Genomic DNA, 20,547 nt, shown 5'->3' with positions numbered 1-20,547 from the left:
GGGCAATTCCAAACCTGTTATTCCAAGAAGAAAGGCCTCTGGTTTCTTAATAAATGTATATTTCAACATTTTTTTCAATTCTTTATAAATGTTCTCCCAGAAGTCTTTCACCTTGGGGCAGGTCCACCACCTTTGGGTTCCTGTGCTTGGTGGGATGGAAGCCTGAACTGTTATCCAATTCCCAAAGTGAGGCTTGAAGACTTTGCATCCTCTGTTTTCCGTCGCAATTATTTTTTGCACGCAGCCGCCGGGCAGCGTTTTCAGGCCCGTCCAAAATCAACGGCGACAATGTTTAGGCAACATGATGACTGTATACATACGTAATAGACAATCCTTATAGAATTCTTTCAGACAATAAGTTCAAAATGAAATCTTAGACTCAAAGTCTCTGAAAGTCTTTAAATGAAGCGAGGTGCCAAACTTTGTACGATGAAAGATAAGCTTTGGAGCTTTGTGTATTCAGCAAATATAATGTGCAGCCCTGAACAGAGATTCCGGATATTGACAACTGATTTGTAGAATTCTTCATCAGCGTGGTGGGAGAATATGGAATTGTTTCATAAACTCATCTTATTTTACATGAATATATGTGAATGAAAACGTCAAATGCTGTAGTCAATGTCCAGAATCTTCCAGAGACTTTGAGTCCAAGATTTCATTTTGAACTTGTTATTGTTTGAAGGAATTCTGTAAAGATTGTCTATTACGTAGGTATATAGTCATTGTGTTGCCTAAACATTGTGGACGTTAATTCTGGACAGAACTGAAAACGCTGACGTTCTCTTTTGCAACACAGGGGTTTGTTTGGATACTCATTGTTGTACAGTGGTACCTCGGGTTAAGTACTTAATTTGTTCCGGAGGTCCGTTCTTAACCTGAAACTGTTCTTAACCTGAAGCACCACTTTAGCTAATGGGGCCTCCTGCTGCCGCTGCGCCGCCAGAGCACAATTTCTGTTCTCATCCTGAAGCAAAGTTCTTAACCTGAAGCACTATTTCTGGGTTAGCAGAGTCTGTAACATGTACCGTCCAGAATTAAGGCGCGCTGCGTTCAGACATGGTCCTTCCTTTTATTTTTAACCCGCCTGAAATAACCGTTCCTTCTATTTCCAGTTCCCAGCCTGTGTGTGTTGTTGTTTGTGCAGCCAAAAGAGGGTCACATACTGTGCGCCAAAGGGCAGCAGAGGTGTCGGCAGGCTGGATGGGGCCCTGCCACTGTGGGGAAGTGGCGGAAATCTGAGGGGAGAAGCTCACAGGCCCTGTCTCACCCAAAACGGTGATCAGCTTGCTGTGATTCCTGCATTGCAGGGGGCCAGACAGTCTTAGGGGGTCCATGTCAATTTTACCATTCTGTGATTCTATGAGGACTGAGCATGCTCACTGGAGAGAGCCAGGGGTGTGTTTGGGGTGGAGTAGCACTTGGCGCTGCAACATTTTGTTGCAGCTCTCACTGATCCTTTCTGCTCAGACACTGCAGCCTTCTTTCCCAGAGGCAACAGCAGACGTTTAAGGTGTTCTGGGAAGTCCCCACACAAGTCCTGAGGGAGCATTTGCATTTAGCCTGGAACAAGGAACCTGGCTGCACTCCTCTTTCCAGCAATTGGATTGCTTTCCTTCATTTCCTCGTTAGATTATGCCCGGTTCAGCTAACAACTCCCCGGGATGACAGCACGGCAGGGCTGGCGTTTCCCCGCATGTCTGTTTAAGACTTATTTATTTAATTTTTGCACTGTTTAAAAACAAACAAACCTCAAAGTGGTTTACAAAAAGGTAAAACAATATCAACAAAATTTGAATTACAGGGATAATTCAAAACATACAAACTTAAAATATTTTCAAACAAGTTAAAACTAGTGTCAAGTTTCTCAGCATCTGCAGAGGCTTGTCTAAAAAGGGATGTTTTTAGCAGGTGCAAAAAAGAATGCAGTGAAGGCGTCTGCTGGGTATCAATTGGCAGGGAGTTCCAAAGGGTAGGCACTGCCACCTTAAATGGTCGAGTCCTTACAGATACCCAGTTGGGTGTATTATGTGGCACCTGTCCCTGGGCCAATCAAAGTGGCTGAGTGGGCACCTTGGGGTCAGGCGATCTTGCAGGTCCCAAGTTGCTAAGGGCTTTATCGACTCATGGTAACTCCTTGAACTCAGGCCCGGTAGCAAATTGTCAATTGTCCGTGCTGACAAGGCCTCGCTCCCGCCAGCAATTGTGTGCCAGCGTTCTGTCTTGTGTCGTTGTTGTTCCCTTGAGAATTGCGACCGGCTTGGCGAACTCTGGAGGCTGGCAGCCAGGAATACGCCTGGCCCTTCTCGTCATTGATTTACGAGGCTTTGGGTTCACCTGAAGCCACACAGGGCAGACAACAAAAGGAAATCCGCCGCGCAGCTCACCTTAATTCCCTCTATTTCTGACGTTCAGGAGCGAGTGGCAATGCTTCTGCAGCCAAAGGGCACCGTTGCCACCCACGCACAAGAGGGAAGTTTTAGCAGGCTTGACAGAGCCCCAAAGTTGGCAGACGGACAAAGAATATGCGGGGGGGGGGGGGAGCACCTCAGGGTGCTGGGAGTCCCAAGGCAGCCCAAGAGCCCTGCTGGAAAAGAGATTGTGCTGCATCTTGCGAAGGTGGGTGCTGCCACCCTCCTGGTGGGGGGGGGTGAGTGCCCATGGAAGGGCAGCTGCCTTGGTGCCCATAGAAATGCTCTTCCTCTTAGTCTTAGTCACAGAGCGCAGCCTCAGGTTGCACTCTGCCCATGCCCAGAGGCTCTGTGCGCTCTCTTATTTGAAAGGTTCCAGGGCTGCGTCTTGGTGGTGCTGCAGGGTGGGGGCAGGCAGGACTCCTGGGTTTTGCCCAGTTCTCTTTGATTGACAGATACTCTGGGGGTGGGAAGGATGGTGCCCTCTGTGCCCTCTAATACAAGGCCCTCGCAGGCAGACACATTGGAGCAATTGGCATCGTCCGGTATCGTTTTTCAGGAGCCTGGGCATGTTCTAGGTAGTTGCACCCTGAAGCAGCGCCACACACGGCCTTTTTTGCATTGGCCCCGGCAGAATGAGGCAGCAGGAGAGCGGACTGTACCATTTCGGGCTGCAGGGGAGGAAGTCCCATTTTAAATACTCCCCAGTTTGAAAGCAAAACAAGCACAACTCTTTCAAGCTATGACCTCGCGACCAAAAGCAAACCTTGCACCTCGGGGTGATGGTTCAACTTTGGCTTGTCCCTTCTTGTGCCTCACCTTCTCATAGAATTGTAGAGTTGAAAGGGGACCCCAGAGAACATCCAGTCCAACCCCCTCCAGTGCTGGAATTCCAACTGAAGAACCCCGGACAAGGGGCCACCCAACCTCTCCTTCAAAACCTCCAGTGAAGGAAAATCCACCCACCTTCTGCGCTGGCCCCGGGGGGGACCCAAGAAACAGTCCAGGTCCAGTCCAGAACCCAAAGGTTCTGCTAGGAGCCAGTCCCAGTCCCAACGGGGCCAAGGCAGGACACCAGGCAGGAAACCAGGCAAGGAGAGGCACAGGATCTGGCATAAAGCAATGTTGCTCCCACAACCTGGCTCGGGGTCCGACAGCCTTTTATCTCTGACAGTGGTAGCGGCCGGTCCTGATCCCCCAGCGACTCACCTCCCTGTTTTGCCCGAAGGTGAGCACTCCTCCTGCGAGTACTCAGGTCTCTCCTTCTCTCAGACCTCAGTCTCTGCAGCTCGGGAGACGTCGGTGGCTGACTAGACCCAGAGGCTGCCTCAGCCTCCCCTGACCCAACCGGTAGTGGAGCAGCTTTAAAGAGGCAGCGAGGTCATCCCCGCATCTGGAGCCAGGGCGGGCTCAGGCCCCTGACTCGGCCCAGCTGGTGCTTGTTGCAGGGGAACCTGTGCAGAGTGGGGCTCTTCAGGATCAGGCCCCAGACTTGGTTCAGATGATGCCTGAGGCAAAGGATCCGGTGCGGACTGAGACTCCTCCGGTTCCGAGTTCGAGTCCCAGGCCATCACATCTTCCAAGGGAATCCGTTCCTCTGCCAAACAGCTCTTACCCCAAGGAAATTCTTCCTGATGTTGAGTTGGAATCTGCTTCCTTGCAGTTTGAATCCACTGGGTCCTGCGCTCTGGAGAAGCACCAGAAAGCAAGCTTGCTCCAGCTTCCCTTTGGCGCCATTTAGATATTTCAGAGACTCATAGAATTGCAGGGGTGGACTAGATGCCTCCTGGGGTCCCTAACTCTCCACTTCTGGGATTCTGTGAGTTGCCCCTCTTGGCATTGCTGGGCTTCCGAGTTGGAGAGAGTGGCCAAGGCAGGGGTGAGCCCCCCTCTCCTTTTTACACCGTGCCCCCCAGTTCTGGGCCAACAGAGAGGTGGAGCTGCATCGGCCAGGTGGCAGGCTTGGCTGTGCCATGGGGATGCCCAGATGGCTCAGTTGGTGAAGCGTGGGGCTCTTTCTCTCAGGAATGTGGGTTCAAGCCCCACATTGGGCAAGAGCTTCCTGCATGGCAGGGGGTTGGTCTGGATGACCCTCAGGTGTCCCTTCCAGCTCTGACCCCTGGAAGCTTCCCAAAGTAGGCGGGCAACCCTGGTGCTGTGTGCGTAACCGGTTGGCACGAGAGCCCTGGAGACTTTGGAGAGAGTGGGGCGTTCTCCTGCTTGGCACCAAGCAGACCCCGCGGTCTCTGAGCCCATCCTGCGAGGAGGAGACTTTGCTGTGGCATTTTGCTTGGGGCGGGGGCATCTGTGCCCCTCTTGGACTGCTTTGGTCGAGGGTCCAGGCCGAGCAGCCTCTAGAGCACTTTCTGGGCTGGCTGGCGAGGCTGGCTGCGATGCCTGCCTTGGTGCCAAGCTTCTCCGGGTGTGTCTGGCTGGGCATGTGGCCCTGTGCTGCCTGGAGCGCAGGGGACGCTGGCCAGCTCCCTGCCACGTGGGCGCAGGAGTGTGCCTGTCTTTTGTGTGAGTTTGAAATGTGCTGGCCCCGCTTTCCCCTGAGTGAGGGGCTGGCAGCCGGGCTCGGGTGGGAGGGCCGGGGCCTGGAAGAGGCGGCCCCTGGCGCAAGGGAGCCGGCGGAGGAGCTTGCAGGGGCGGCTCTTGTAAGAGGAGCCCAACCAGGAATGCTGGGCTGGAGGGGCGGGCGTGGGGCCAGGCGGTTTCCTGTCTATGGGGGGAAGAGGCTTGCAGCTGGAGCAAAGGGCTCCCTGAGGCGCATGGGGGGCCTGAGAGGGAGAAGGAGCCCCGCGGAGGGGCAGGAGGTGAGAGCGGGGCCCAGGGGCAGCAGAGGGGCGACGTGGGCATGCTCCTGAGGCTTGGGAAAGAAGGGGGCAGCAGCAGGCAGGCCAGGGCACGGGTGGCACCCAGGCGTGACACCCAGGCAGGTGGTGCTGCTGCTGCAGAGATGGGGCACAGGACCCCCAAGGCCAAGGGGCTCCTTGCCTGCAGGCTCGCCTCCTTGTGGGGGTGCCAGCTGGCTGGCTGGCAGGCTCCCCTCCTTTGTGAAACGGGGGGCACAGCCAGCGCTGTTGCCCTTTCAGGCACAGAGGCTGCTTGTTCTGCGGGTGGGAGTCTGGAGCCGCCCGGCTGGCATGAAAGGACGGCCCTGTTCTCTCCGCAGCTCGGCCGGGGGCGCAGAATCTGCTGACGGAGGCCTGGGCAGCGCCAGCAGCAGCAGCAGCAAGAGGCCAGGAGCTGGGGGCCTCGCTGCCCCACCCCGCCCTACCCCACAGGCAGGCTGGAGACCTCCGCACCAGCTCTCCGGGTGCAGACAGCACAGTGTTTCCTGGCGTCCGAAGCGGCCCCAGCCGTGCCCAGATGGGGGCCCTGCCAGGGGCCCCTGGCCCTGCCGCCCTGGGGCAGTAGGGGTGCCCCCAGACTTCCTGCACCCCGCAGAGGAGGCGTCGGTGGGGGAGAGGCTGCTGTGCCAAGATGCAGGACAAACTCCGCATCCTGGAGGACCTCAACATGCTCTACATCCGACAGATTGCCCTCAGCCTGGAGGTAAGGGGGCAGCTGGGCAGGACCTTGCGACCTGACGGGGAGGGGCTTCAGGCAGGGGGGCTCCTTCCGAAGGGATGCGGGCCGTGTGAATGCGGAGACCTGTGTGAGTAGGGAGTGCAATGTCCTTTTGGTCCTCAAAGGCAGCTGAGAAAATATATCCTCAGAGTGCAAAGTTTGGAGTTTCCCCGAACTTGCGTTGCACATTTAGCGATGCCCAGTGAGGAGTGCTGTGGACCTCGGAAGCTGGCGCCCGCCTTCCTCAGCTGGGTAGAAGCAAACAGATTGTCTTGGGGTCTCCTGGATGTTTGCCTGACGTCCCCTGCAACCCGAATATTGGCACCCGTCTTCTCTTTGTCTCTGAGCTGAATAGGGAGGGGGGGCGCAGGAGGCTGTGCCAGGACCCGATTCGGAGTGCAGTGGGTGCCCTCGACTTGCTTGCTGTGTGTCTCCACCTCGATGCAACGACATTACCCTGGCATTGTTCTCCCAATGGTTACAGTGAGTGAGACGCTGCCAAGTTTGGAGGTTGCCCCACTGAGACCACCTGCTGCTTCCTGGGCCCCTTTGCTGTGTGGCTGCGTCAGTCTTGGGGGGCAGGAGCTGCCCAGCGCCAGTGGGGGGGGCACCCAGTCTCCCTCGGCTTGGCTTCCAGACAGGTGTGCCTTGTGGTGTTTCCGTGCTTTCTGGGGCTTCTGCTGGGGGTCCGCCTGGCCAGGCTGGCGTTGGGCTTGTGCCGGAGTCCGGCCTCGCTCCACAGGCGGGGATTTTTTTGGGGGGCCTGGTGGCCTTTGGGGTTTGTCTCCATTTGCTCATCTGGTTTGGTGCAGCAGAAAGTTCCTTTGGCAGAGAAGTGGGACTTCCTGCCTGGGCCCAGCAGAAGAGCCCCTGGGCTGGATCAGGCCAGACTCCTGTTCCCCCAGGGGCCAGAGGGAAGACCCAGAGCAGGATTGGGGCTCAAGGAGCCCCCCCCCCCCGATGTTTCCAGCCGCTGGGATTCAGGAACATTGCAGATTCTGACTGCGGAGGCCGAGGCGTCCTGGCGAGGAGCCACTGACAGCCCTCCATGAATTTCTCCTCTTTTGAAGCTATGCTCCCTGTGGCAGGGAGTTCCACAGTCTAACTCTGCGCTGCATGAAGAAGGACTGTCTTTTATTTGTCCTGGATCTTCTGTCAGCTTCATGGATTGCCCACGAGTTCCAGAGTTCTATGAGAGAGAGAGAGGCCTCTCTCCCCCCACTTTTCCCAGGCAAGGCATAATTTTATAATAATATAATAATTTATTATGTATACCCCACCCATCTGGCTGAGTTTCCCCAGCCGCTCTGGGTGGCTTCCAACCAAATATTTAAAAGAATACAGCATTAAATATTAAAAGCTTCCCTAAAGAGGGCTGCCTTCAGATGTCTTCTGAATGTCAGGTGGTTGTTTATCTCTTTAACATCTGGTGGGAGGGAGTTCCACAGGGTGGGTGTCACCACTGAGAAGGCCCTCTGCCTGGTTCCCTGTAACTTGGCTTCTTGCAGGGAGGGAACCGCCAGAAGGCCCTCGGAGCTGGACCTCAGTGTCTGGGCAGAATAATGGGGGAGGAGACGCTTCTTCAGGTCTACTGTACTAAGGCCATTTAGGGCTTTCAAGGTCAGCACCCACACTTTGAATTGTGCTCGGAAACATACTGGGAGCCAATGTAGGTCTTTCAAGACCGGTGTTATGTGGTCTCGGCGGCCGCTCCCAGTCACCAGTCTGGCTGCCGCATTCTGGATTAGTTGTAGTTCCCGGGTCACCTTCAAAGGTAGCCCCACGTAGAGCGCGTTGCAGTAGTCCAAGCGGGAGATAACTAGAGCATGCACCATTCTGGAAAGACAGTCTGCGGGCAGGGAGGGTCTCATCCTGCGTCCCAGGTGGAGCTGGGAGACAGCTGCCCTGGACACAGAATTGACCTGCGCCTCCATGGACAGCTGGAAGTCCAAAATGACGTGTCACCTTTTCCTTGCCTTCTCTCCAAGTCCCACGGCTGCAGCTGTTCCTCATAGGGCAGTCGATCCCGGATCCCTCGGATCCTTTGGGGTTCCCTTTCCCGAGTCATTTTCCAACTGGGCCCTCTCCTTTGGGAGGTGAGGGCAGGCTTCTTTGCCCAGCGGAGGGCAGAGAGAAGGAAGGAAGCCCTTTGTGTTAACCTGTGGAACTCCCCGCTGCAGGAGACCAGTGGCTGAAATCCCCAGGAGGGGAGAGGGGTCCTGTGTTCGAATTCTGATTGCAGGTTTCCCATTGGGGCATCTGTGAGGTTACAGGGAACCAGGCAGAGGGCCTTCTCGGTGGTGGTGCCCTCCCTGTGGAACGCCCTCCCATCAGATGTCAAGGAAATAAACAACTATCTGACTTTTAGAAGACACCTGAAGGCAGCCCTGTTTAGGGAAGTTTTTAATGTTTGATGTTTTATTGTCTTTGTAATATTCTGTTGGGAGCCGCCCAGAGCGGCTGGGAAAATTCAGCCAGATGGGCAGGGTATTAATAAATTATTATTATTATTATTATTATTATTATTATTATTATTATTATTATTATGATGTTTGGCCACCCTGAGCTGTGTGGGTCCCATTGGCCTGAAACAACAGGCTGTTCTGATGTCTTACTTGACGAACAACTTGATAGGCAGGATCCGTCCCCCTGGCTTGGCTCATTCTGGGCATCCCTGGCCTGCCAAAAGCCCTTGACCCAGATGGGCCCCCCATCCCGCTGTTGCTCTCCCCCCCCCCAACAAGCCGGGTAGCCCAGAGTCGCAGACCTTTGAGGAGGAAGAACGGCTGGTCTTGTCCCTGGCTGGGCCAAGGTGAGGCAACATGGCATAGTGGTTAGAGCACAGGACTACTGGGCTAGGATGGGGGAGAGGCCAGGGTTCGAATCCCCGCGCAGCAATGTCACCGCATCTCAGCCTCCCCTCCCTCGCAGGGTTGTTGGGGGGGGGTGTCAAAGGAGGAGTCGGAGAACTCTGTACGCGAAAAAAGGTGGGATAGATATTGTTATGTTCTGAGTTGAATAGGATCCGAAATGCAGCAGTCTGATTGGTCCTAGAACAATATGCTCATAAATAGCAATAAATAATAATTGTCATGGTTTCGGCCAAGGTGCTTCATGTGGCTCCAACAAAAGGGGGGGTGAGGCCCCCTTCTCTCCACCCCTCTGAGTGGGTCGGTCTGGACTGGTTTCGGTTGTTGAGCGCTGAAGCAGCGGCACTCTGCTCATGCTCAGAGGGACTCTGTCGAGATCAGCTGTGATTCCTGCATTGCAGTGGGGGGGTTGGTCTAGATGACTCGTGGGACCCCTTCCCACTCTGATTTTGTGTTCGGCACTGAAATGAGGTGCAGAGAATCCCGGCTGGCCAGACTCCACTGCCTGGGGGGGGGGCACATTGGCCAGACGCCCCCCCACTCCAGATTTTCCTCCCAGCCTTCTAAATCCTCAGCATCTGTGCCATAATCTGCCGCAAGCTGATTAGCCCTGGCTGGAGGTCCGTGGGGGGGGGGGAGAGTTTTGAGCCTCATGCCAGCCCCACCCTTTGCCCCCCAGCCTTTGCCCACCTCCCAAAACCTGCCCCCCATCCTCGCCCCCCCTTGCTCCATCCCTGAGTTCTGGGGTGCCTCCAGCCCCACAAAGGATGAAGAGCAAATGGCCCCCCAATCTGCCCCCCCCAAATGCAACCCCTCTAACGGGACCCCTTCCCTTTTCTCAGCTGCCCCATAGAGGGGAGGGGGCTCCCAAACACTGTAGGTTTTTTGGGGGGGGCTGAGAAGCAGCTCCCCACCCTCCCCTTCCCCACCAGACCCCTGCTTTCCCCCTCCCCATTTTCTTGAGGGGGGGCAGAGGATGCCGCGGTCTCCCCAGCCCAGCTGTCCCCCCCCAACCCGGCTATAAATAGGCAGCTGGTGATGTCAGAGTTTCCTCAGCTGCTGCGCCGACTCTGCCCCCCCCCCCGTCCCTCCCCCTCCAGCTGTCACCCGCCCCACTGCCAGGACCGCCTTTGCCGCATGGGGGGCCGGCGGCTAAGTTAGGGGGTGCCGGCATGGAGAGCGGCAGGCTGGCCAAGGTGAGTGGCTGGGGGGGGAGCTTGGGGGGGTGAGGAGGGGAGCCCCCCAGGAAGAGGCTGGGGTTTCCCCTTTGAGAGGCCTGGAGGAGGGGGGACCCCCCTGCCCATCTCTGCGTCTGGCATGATGGAGGGCATTTCTCACCCCCCCCCCAAAGCAGCTGCCTCTTTTTGCTCCTTCTCGGCCCTTCAGGCTGGGAGGGGGGGGGGTTGAGGCTGGTTTTGGGGGGGGCTCTGTGGCTGTAGAGACAAGGGGGGGTCTCTGCATCCGTCAGGGGCCTTGTGGGGGGGTCAGTCACGAGAGGACCCCCCCCCATACCCAAAGCCTCCGAGGCAAAAATGGATGCTAATGGGATTTCCTCTGGCCTGGGCCAAAGGCTGCAGAGAACTGGAGAGTTGGAAGGGGCCCCCCTAAGGACATCTGGTCCAGCCCCCTGGCAACGCAGGGGAGAAGGAAGGAATTTGCCCCCCCCAGATTGTATCCCTCTTTTCAGATCTCTCCACCCCGTCCGTGGTACATAATGTCCATTGTGCAAGGGGGGGGGGCAAGAGCCTCTGCCCCCAGAGCTTTCCCTGTTGAACCCCGGTTTTTCAGCAGAGCTCGGATGGCTGCCTGCCACAGGTGCTTTAGTTGGGGTTCCTGACCCTGGGGGTCCCTGGAATTTGATAGGTCTACTGTGACTCTGTGCGTGTTGAGGGGAGGCACTCTGCACAAGCTCAGGAACTTCTCTCCTTTTACAGAGGTGGGGCTTTGCATGTTCTGAGGGCGAGCTCTCGTCCTGATGTTGGGTTCTCACTCAAAGATCGGGGGTCTTCCTGGGGTGGAGGGTGGGAGACCGTGGAGCCTGGTATTTTTTTGGGGTGGGCGCACCAAACACAGGAAAATGTTTCCTTTTATTGTGATATATTTTAATATACAATAATAATAATAATATTTAATATATAATCATAATCATAATTAACAGCAGCATGAAGGCGCTTTGGGAAATTGACCGTCAGAAAGGCGGATGATTCTGAACACCCCCAGGCATCGTTTGGGGCGCCGCTTGGAGATGCCTCCCCCCCCCCAAAAATGCTTTGTCTCCCCAGAGTCTGTAGACTGGGGCAAGTCAGCTTTCCCTTGCCCCACGGAAAGGGCCCAATGCTTCGAGCCTGTGAGAGGTGAGGAGCGCTCTGCACATGCTCAGAGTACTCTGACCACTGAGAACAGGTCTGCTTCTCTCCTCTCACCCCCCCCCCCCCCAAAGACACAGAGCTGTCACGGAAGCTGAGTCCGGGGGGTGTTTCTTTCTTCGTTTATGGGGCACCCTCCCCCCCCACTTCCCAATCGTGTCCCAAGCCATTTGGTGTCCTTTCCCAGAAGGTCTTTCTGCCCCCCCCTTTTGCCCTGAGCCCCCCAACATTGGCATTGCCCCACCAGGCACCATAACTGGAGGGGGGGGGATCAGGCAGCTTTGAGCTCCTGCGATAATACATTTTCTGGCGCACGTAGGACCAGTCTGGAGAGTTAGCCTTGACATTTTCATCCCCCCAAAAGTTTTTGATTTGAGTTTCAGCTGACATGCAGCTGCATTTTAATGTCTTTATGTTGTATTTTGATCTTGTTTTTTAAGCTGTATTTCAATCAATTGTTTTAGATTTGGTGTTAGCCGCCCTGAGCCTTGTCTTGGCTGGGGAGAGCGGAATATAAATAAATTTTTTATTAATAATAATAATAATAATAATAATAATAATAATAATAAATGAGTGGACTGGGGTTCTTGGACTGCCCCCCCCCAGCTTCATTCACGTGCTCCCTCCCTTTCATCTCTCTCTCCCCCCCCTTGCAGGGCACCGACATCCAGAAGAAGATCGACCATGAGATCCGCATGCGCGAAGGTGCCTGCAAGCTCCTGGCGGCTTGCACCCAGCGCCAGCAGGCCCTGGAGGTCACCAAGAGCCTGCTGGTCTGCAACAGCCGCATCCTGGCCTACATGGCGGAGCTTCAGCGCATGAAGGAGGCGCAAGTCATGCAGCGGATGGCCAGGCGGTGAGTGAGGCGGCAGGTGCGCGGCGCATGTCTGCAGGAGGGCCAGTGCGGCCCTGGGCCGAGAGGAGGAAGAGCCGGGAGGAGGAAGAGCCTCAGGGCTGGGCCAGCGCTCTGCACATGCTCAGGAACGCTCTGGGGCTGAGGTCTGGCTCTGGAGGGTGTTAGCGGAGAAATCTGAGGGCTCCCTTGGACAAAAAACAACCAGAGTAAAACAGCAGCCAGGAGGCTTGGTCTTGATTGAAGACTGTCGCAACAGGACTCCCACCTGCCACCAGGTGGAACAAGATGGAAGCCCCAGACAAAAGAAGACCCCAACTTTTATTAGCTGCTAATCCCCATGTTAGGGACATGGGTGGCGCTGTGGGTTAAACCACTGAGCCTAGGACTTGAATCCCCGCGACGGGGTGAGCTCCCGTTGCTCAGTCCCTGCTCCTGCCCACCTAGCAGTTCAAAAGCATGTCAAAGTGCAAGTAGATAAACAGGTACCGCTCCGGCGGGAAGGTAAACGGCGTTTCCGTGCGCTGCTCTGGTTCGCCAGAAGCGGCTTAGTCCTGCTGGCCACATGACCCGGAAGCTGTACGCCGGCTCCCTCGGCCAGTAAAGCGAGATAAGCGCCGCAACCCCAGAGTCGGTCACAACTGGACCTAATGCTCAGGGGTCCCTTTACCTTTAATCCCTATGTTACACCCCCCAAATTACATCACTCATACATCACAGTTACATCATGAAAGGGGAGGTCTGGTGGCAGGAATCTGAGCATCCTGGACCCTGCCCCATGGTTCCCCTTGCCCTCCACCAAACACCCATCAAGTGTAGCAAAAGAGATGTTTACATTTCCCTGTTTCCCAGCCAAGTTCACCCCACCCTTTTGTCTTCATCTGGGTTTGTTATTTCTGGCATGGCTACCTGTCTGGCGCTCAGGTATCAGGAGGCCAGGGATTATCGCTCAGGCAGAGGGGCTGCTGAGGAGCTGAGCTCACAGGTCTATAGGAATTTCTGAAGATTTCCCAGTGAGCCAGTACAGAGAATTGGTCAGTGAATTCTTACATTTGGTATCGTGCAGCAGAGGCCCTTTGAAGAGACAGGAAGAAACTGTGATGAAGTGTTTTGTGGGGACAAATCACAAAAGTCACAAAAGCGACGGTGCTGGTTTTGGTAGTGGGCTGCAGGTGCATGAGATCTGCTGGAGGGGCAACCCCCCCCCATACATAAATTCCTGCAACAATGGAGAGCTGGGGGGGGGCAGCATGGGGAGGAGCTCTGCGCCTACAGAAGCGCCCCAGGAGCTTTGGGTGGGACTGGGGAGGGGGCTGCCTTTGACGCCTCCTGGGTTGTCCAAAGGGGCCGGATTCGAGGTTAGGCTGGCCTCTTCCGGGAGGGAGGGGGGGTTCCTGCGGCAGAAGAGCCTGTGGGGAAATCTCTTTTGGCGAGGGAAGTTTGCTCAGCCTCCTCTTGGGAGCAGCTGAGTTGGCCTTTCCCCGGAGGCCTCTGGTGCGATTCCTGCCTTGCAGCGGGTGGAGCTAGACGACCCTTTGGTTCCCCTCCAGCCCTGCACTTCTCTGAGATTATGCCTGTTCTTTTCATGCTGACTTTCCATTCCTGCTGCTACCACCAACTTCTGCTTCTTTTCTGAAGGAGGCACTGCTGCTCTCTTAATCTACCCCTTGGGCTATTAAATCTGTTTTAATGGTGTGGGTATGATTCACAGATGAAGGGGAGTATATTATTATTATTATTATTATTATTATTATTATTATTATTATTACAGTACTGGACTAAAAGACCACAAGGTGATACGCAAACTGAAAGACAGTATTGAAGTAAAAGCAATTGACAATATCAAACATACTCAAAAATGATTTATTGTATTTTTAATATTTTGTTTGGAGCCGCCCAGAGTGGCTGGGGAAACCCAGCAAGATGGGCAGGGTATAAATAAATAATAATTATTATTATTATTATTATTATTATTATTATTATTATTATTATTATTTAATTAAAATCTGCATGCTGCCATGAAACTTTTTTAAAAAATAAATAGTAGCATATGAATCTTCTAAAATAAATTTTTTAAATGACGCATGCCACTGATGCAGTCGTTCTGCTTCCCCACATCCTTGGGGCTGTCAATCCAGAGTGTAGCCTGAACTCTCCTGTGATGCTGGAGTGGGGTTTTGGGGGGCAGGCGGTGTGTGGGGGTCCTCCCTGTGTCTCTGACAGCCCTTTCTCACCCCCTCAGCCCCTCAGACGCTGGTCCCGTGGACGACCGCCTGCCCTGCCGAGGCAGAGTCTGCATCTCAGGTAAGGATGCTGTGACCCACCTGGCCGCAGGTGCAGCCCAGCCGGACCCCTTCCAGGCCCAGAGCCCAGTGGGAGAGGCAGGCAATGCAGCCTGGTCCCAAAGGAGAGCTGTTTTGGGGTGCAAAAATGGCCTTCTCTCTGCCCAAATTCCCACATTGCCGGGGGTTGGACTAGATGACCTGGGGACCCCTTCTGTGATTCTATATTGCCCCTATAATTGGCTTTCAAGAATTGTTACTGATTTGTAAAGAATGCTTGAGGCATGTTCTGGAGGAGGCCAAAGGCATAGCCATGCTTTAGATCAACTTCCAGACATTTTGTTCCCAGTGAAATAAGAACATTATTCAGAATACAGCAGCTTGCACGACCCGCCAAGGGTGGCGATCAGGCAACAAAATTCAAAACGGTGACAATTAATTGCACATGCCTCCAAAATCCAATTTCAGCTGTTGAATTTAATTGATTCCACAAAATGGAAGCGCTTGATTCTGTCAGACCACTTTTCCTTTTCTAAAAAATTGCTTTATTAGTTTTAAAAAAGAAAAAACTGTCAACATACGAAAAACCAGAGGATAATACAAATTGCAAAAAGTAAATAGATTTCTTACCACGCTTCTTCCATTATGAATTCCAGTCACACCATCAAGGGTTCCAAGTTTCTGTTATGTAGCACACTTTTCGTTATCATTCCCATATCCTTATCCCATATCCTTATTTTTATAAGATTGTCTTTGTTTCTACCGGGGTCCTGTTAAGCCTGCCAGAGAATTCACATTTTTACAATGCTCTTTCAGATATTTTCTGTAAATATCCCACTTCCTAATAAACCTTTGGTCTATATTATCTCTAATTCTTCTCGTCATCTTTGCTGATTCTGTAAATTCTAATAATTTTGTCTGCCAATCCATTTTGGTCGGGATAGAGTCTCCTTTCTAATTTTTGGCTACTAAGATTCTTGCTGCCATATTCTTCATATTTTGGGGAATATCTGTTTTACCCAGTAGAAAGGCTTCGGGTCCCCCCCCAATAGATTTTAAACATCTTTTTGAGCTCATTATATTTCTTGAGTCCCAAAATTCCTTTATTTTCCTACAATTCCACCACATGTGAGGGCCCCCTGCCACCTCCCTGGCCCTTCGTGGCCTCCACTTGGGGACCCCCTGGCTTAGATGTCTGGGCCCCCACTATGTTACCTGCAGGCCTCTTCCTGCCTGGACGCATTTGGGGATGCAAACAAACCCTCTTTATCTCCTCCTCTTTCCTTTTTTAAAATTTTTATAAATACATCTTTATTGGTTTAAAATACAAACTTACAATAAAGGTAAGTACAACAAAGTTAAGCACAGAAAAGGAAAAAAAGGAAAAGAAAAAAGAAAAGGGGGGGGGGGAGAATTTTCCACATCCAAAAGTACAAAAAGTTTAACTATTTAGTTAAATATGTTAAGTTAAATTAATTGGAAAAGCTTGCAAATACCAGACAGGCTTATGACTTAAATATGTAATGTGATGAATTAATATGTTTAATGCTGAACTGGAAAGAAAGAAAGATGTTAAGTGATTAATTTTATAAGAATATTGGATCTGAAAAATCGTTTAAATGATATACACTGAAATTCAACCAGGGGGATACGAGGAAGTCACTTAACAATGTTACTAAGTTTGGTTGAGAATTATGTTTGTATGTTTAAAATTTTTTTTGAAAATCAATTAAAAAAATTGGGGGGGAAAGTACACAAAGTTTAAAAATAACAAGAAAATAAAAATAAAATAACAATTAAAAGTACCAGATATTTAGACAACATCATTGGAAGCTTTTCACAGAAGACTTTATTGGATAAGACATGATGTTGTATCTCCTCCACTTTCCAGACCTCCGGATCCCACTGATGTGGAAGGACACGGAATATTTCAAGAACAAGGGCGGTGAGTCCTTCTTGGTGGTGGCCCCTCTGACCGCGCATGCCTTTGCTTCCTGCGCATGGCGCCTCTGGCCCCACGATCTGAGCCGGGCACCCGGCTGGGCGCCTCCTCTCCAAGCCAACTCTTCTTCTCCCCCCTCTCCCTCCCTGGGCCTTGGGGGGCTGGCTGGGGCTTGGGGGGTTCGAGAGGCACGGGCGCCACCTAAATGCCCCTCTCGTTCATTGGCAGAGCTGCATCGCTGCGCCGTCTTCTGCCTGCTCCAGATCGGTCCGGAAATCTACGACACGGAGATGGTGCTGGTGGATCGGACCCTGACCGACATCTGCTTTGAGAGCACCATCCTCTTGTGAGTCCCTGCCCCACTGCCTGCCCCCTTGGGGCAGAAACCTGGGGGTCCCCATGGCCGTGCGGGAGGCGGCAAGTCTTGGGAAAGGATCCATGCGGAGAAAGCAGTGTTTCTCCTTTCCCCCAGAATATTTCAATGTTACAAGAGTTGGCTTTGTAAAAGTGGATTTTGGGGGCTCTGGGTTCTTTGGCATTGGGGGGGAGAGAGGGTTTTTTTTTGTCCTTTGGGGGTTCGGAGATCTGCGGGGGGGACGGACCCTGGGGGGCAGAAAGGGTTGGCTGGCTCAAACAGGTACTTAAGTGATGCGTAGAATGATTTTTCAATTTCGTTGTTCTGTATGGGACAATGACAATAAAGATTATTGTATCGGAAGGGACCCCCCAGGGGCCATCTAGACCAGGAGCCAGCAAACTTTTTCAGCCGTGGGCCGGTCCACTGTCCCGCAGACCTTGTGGGGAGCAGGACTATATTTTGGAAAAAAATATGAATGAATTCCTATGCCCCACAAATAACCCAGAGATGCATTTTTAATAAAAGGACACATTCTACTCATGTAAAAACACGCTGATCCCTGGACCGTCCGCAGGCCGGATTGAGAAGGCGATTGGGCCGGATCTGGCCCCCGGGCCTTAGGTTGCCTACCCATGATCTAGCCCAGGGATATCCAACAGGCTGATCGCGATCTACTGCTAGATCCCCGTGAGATTTTAGTAGATTGCGGTCAATCTCTGGCTCAACAACATTGAACTGAACTCCTTAAAAATGGGGCTTTCCTTCCCAAAAAATCTGAACCCCCAAAAACCGGGAGTAGATCACTGCCAGTTTTCAATTCTGAAAGTAGATTGCAGTCCCAACCACGACTAAAGAATACCTGGTCGGCCGAGAAGTTGTCATATAATTTTCTTTCCAAATGTACAGGTGAAACTCGGAAAATTACGTAGAATATTGTGGAAAAGTTCATTTATTTCAGACTCATCACATGCAAAGCGAGATATGTCAAGGCTTTCTTTGTTATAATTGTGATGATCATGGCGTACAGCTGATGAAAACCCCAAATTAACAATCTCAGAAAATTAGAATATTAAACAAAATCAGCAAAACAAGGATTGCAAATAGAGCAATATTGGACCTCTGAGAAGCAGAAGCATGCATATATACTCAGTACTTGGTTTGGGCCCTTTTTGCATCAGTTACTGCCTCAATGCGGTGTGACATGGATGCTATCAGCCTGTGGCACTGCTGAGGTGCTATGGAAGACCAGGAAGCTTCAATAGCAGCCTTCAGCTCTTCTGCATTGCCCGGTCTCATGTCTCTCATCTTTCTCTTGGCAACGCCCCATGGATTCTCTACGGCTTGACATATCTCGCTTTGCATGTCATGAGTCTATCTCATATATTTGTTGTTATTGTTTAGTCATTTAGTCGTGTCCGCCTCTTCGTGACCCCCTGGACCCGAGCATGCCAGGCCCTCCTGTCTTCCCCTGCCTCCCGCAGTTTGGTCAAACTCATGTTCATAGCTTCAAGAACACTGTCCCACCATCTCATCCTCTGTCGTCCCCTTCTCCTTGTGCCCTCCATCTTTCCCAGCATCAGGGTCTTTTCCAGGGAGTCTTCTCTTCTCATGAGGTGGCCAAAGTCTTGGAGCCTCAGCTTCAGGATCTGTCCTTCCAGTGAGCACTCAGGGCTGATTTCCTTCAGAATGGATCGGTTTGATCTTCTTGCAGTCCATGGGACTCTCAAGAGTCTCCTCCAGCACCAGAATTCAAAAGCATCCATTCTTTGGCGATCAGCCTTCTTGATGGTCCAGCTCTCACTTCCATACATCACTACTGGGAAAACCAGAGCTTTAGCTATACGGACCTTTGTTGGCAAGGTGATGTCTCTGCTTTTTAAGATGCTATATAGGTTTGTCATTGCTTTTCTCCCAAGAAGCAGGCGTCTTTTAATTTCGTGGCTGCTGTCACCATCTGCAGTGATCATGGAGCCCAAGAAAGTAAAATCTCTCACTGCCTCCATTTCTTCCCCTTCTGTTTGCCAGGAGGTGATGGGACCAGTGGCCATGAGCTTCGTTTTTTTGATGTTGAGCTTCAGACCATATTTTGCGCTCTCCTCTTTCACCCTCATTAAAAGGTTATTTAATTCCTCCTCACTTTCTGCCATCAAGGTTGTGTCATCTGCATATCTGAGGTTGTTGATATTTCTTCCGGCAATCTTAATTCTGGCGAGGGATTCATCCAGCCCAGCCTTTCGCATGATGAATTAGTTTCATATATTAGTTTCACCTTTTAAGTTGAATTACTGAAATAAACGAACTTTCCCACGATATTCTAATTTTCTGAGTTTCACCTGTAACATGCTGTCACCTTCCAGTTCCATGTCCTCTCCCGTGCTGTAAATTGTATTTTATATTCCAAGTCCCTCCTCAGGTGACCTTCTGGGCTGCCTGGGAGCGCCCCCCCTTTCACGCTTTGTCTCCCCCCAGCACGGAGGCCGGTCCAGACTTTGAGCTGAAGGTGGAGCTGTACAGCGCCGGCCTGGAGGAAGACTCTGGCCTGGGCAGCACCCCCAAAAAGCTGGCCAGCCGCCTGAGCAGCTCCCTGGGGCGCTCGTCCGGCAAGAGGGTTCGTGCCGCCCTGGACGGGGTGCCCGGGAGCCCCGTCAGCAACGGGGGAAGCAGCCCCCTCCAGCTGCCCGCCCCCAGCGTGGCGTGAGTATCCTGGGCCCGAGGCCCGGCCGTCTTCCTCAGAATTCGCACCCGCTGCCCGCCCCCTCCGGGCTCACCCGCCTCTGCTTCCTTCCAGGGGCCCCAAGTACCAGCTGCTGGCCTGCACCACCCTGCGCCTGGCCCACGTCCAGGACGCCTTTCGCACCCACGACCTCGCCGTCACCGGGAACGGTACTTGGAGCAGGGTTGGGGGGGGGTTGTTGGGTTTGGGTTTGCGGGAGCAGGAACGTTCCGAAGTCCAGTTTGGCTCCGTGGGTCTTGTGCAGACACGGAAAGAGATTCCAATTGTGGGAGTCAGCTAGTGGATGGGCGGGGGGGGGGGCAGAGGGTCCCCCATGTGGGCAAGGCAGGGAGAGCTCAAAAGCTCTTTGCTCCACTGCGGGACTCCCTGCCTATTTTTGGCTCCTGCTAAAAACATTCCTGATTAGAGAAAGTCTGTCCAGATGTTTGGAAAGGTGATGCAGGTTTTAATCTGTTTTAGTGTTTCATCTTTTTGTATGTTTTAAAACTGGTGGTTTAATGATGATGATAATAATAATAATAATAATAATAATAATAATAATAATAATAATAGTAGTAGTAGTAGTAGTAGTAGTAGTAGTAGTAGTAATACAGTTGTATCTTCTTTTGAGTCCGGGATCTGTTCCGGAGCCCCGGAAGCTCGACAAAAGCGACACTCTGTATGCGTGTGGAGTGGTTTGTGCTTATGTGCCTGCGCTTCTGCACGATTAGCACTTATGCGCAGGCGCAAGTGGCAAACCCAGAAGTAACCCATTCTGCTCCTCCGGGCTTGCCACAGATGTTCGCCGAAATGGACAGTCGACGGGGTGGATGTTCGTGCAGTATTACTGTAATACTAAACACCTGACAGAGTCTTTGTTGTGGGGGAGGAAGGAAAAGGAGATTGTTAGCCGCTTTGAGACTCCTGAAGGGGAGTGAAAGTCCAAACTCTAATAATAATAATAATAATAATAATAATAATAATAATAATAATAATAATATTTATACCCCACCCATCTGGCTGGGTTTCTGGAGTGTTAAAACTCATAACCCGCCCAGGGGGTCTGTGGGCACCATTCACATAGCAAAAACTACCATAGAGATACCAACATTTCAAAAGTAGGGGGTCCATGGCTTGACTTTTGAAATACAAGTGTTCCTCTGTACTTAGTTAATTGGGAAC

General features: G+C 52.4%; 1 protein-coding gene across 6 annotated transcripts in view; it reads left to right on the top strand.

Moving 5' to 3' along the window:
• The window catches only part of RTKN (rhotekin), a gene marked incomplete at its 3' end in the record, with an annotated part of 36,522 nt that overhangs the window by 4,556 nt on the left and 11,419 nt on the right, over positions 1-20,547 (top strand). For 3 of the 6 annotated variants that reach the window (XM_083757130.1, XM_083757127.1, XM_083757131.1), the window contains exons 2-7: positions 11,874-12,073; positions 14,313-14,374; positions 16,244-16,297; positions 16,523-16,640; positions 19,122-19,346; positions 19,441-19,535. In XM_083757130.1, the coding sequence (XP_083613256.1) occupies positions 11,874-12,073; positions 14,313-14,374; positions 16,244-16,297; positions 16,523-16,640; positions 19,122-19,346; positions 19,441-19,535 (754 nt within the window). Of the gene's footprint in view, positions 1-5,054; positions 5,225-5,583; positions 5,967-9,937; positions 10,048-11,873; positions 12,074-14,312; positions 14,375-16,243; positions 16,298-16,522; positions 16,641-19,121; positions 19,347-19,440; positions 19,536-20,547 lie in introns of those variants that run through there. The other 3 variants (XM_083757128.1, XM_083757132.1, XM_083757129.1) reach the window with 2 other exon arrangements.

This window comes from Podarcis gaigeae (genome assembly GCF_964106915.1).
Source record: "Podarcis gaigeae genome assembly, chromosome: 9".
In the NCBI taxonomy this organism is placed as follows: Eukaryota; Metazoa; Chordata; class Lepidosauria; order Squamata; family Lacertidae; genus Podarcis; species Podarcis gaigeae.
Note: the sequence above shows the minus strand (reverse complement) of the source record. Positions and strands in the feature narration are given on the sequence as shown.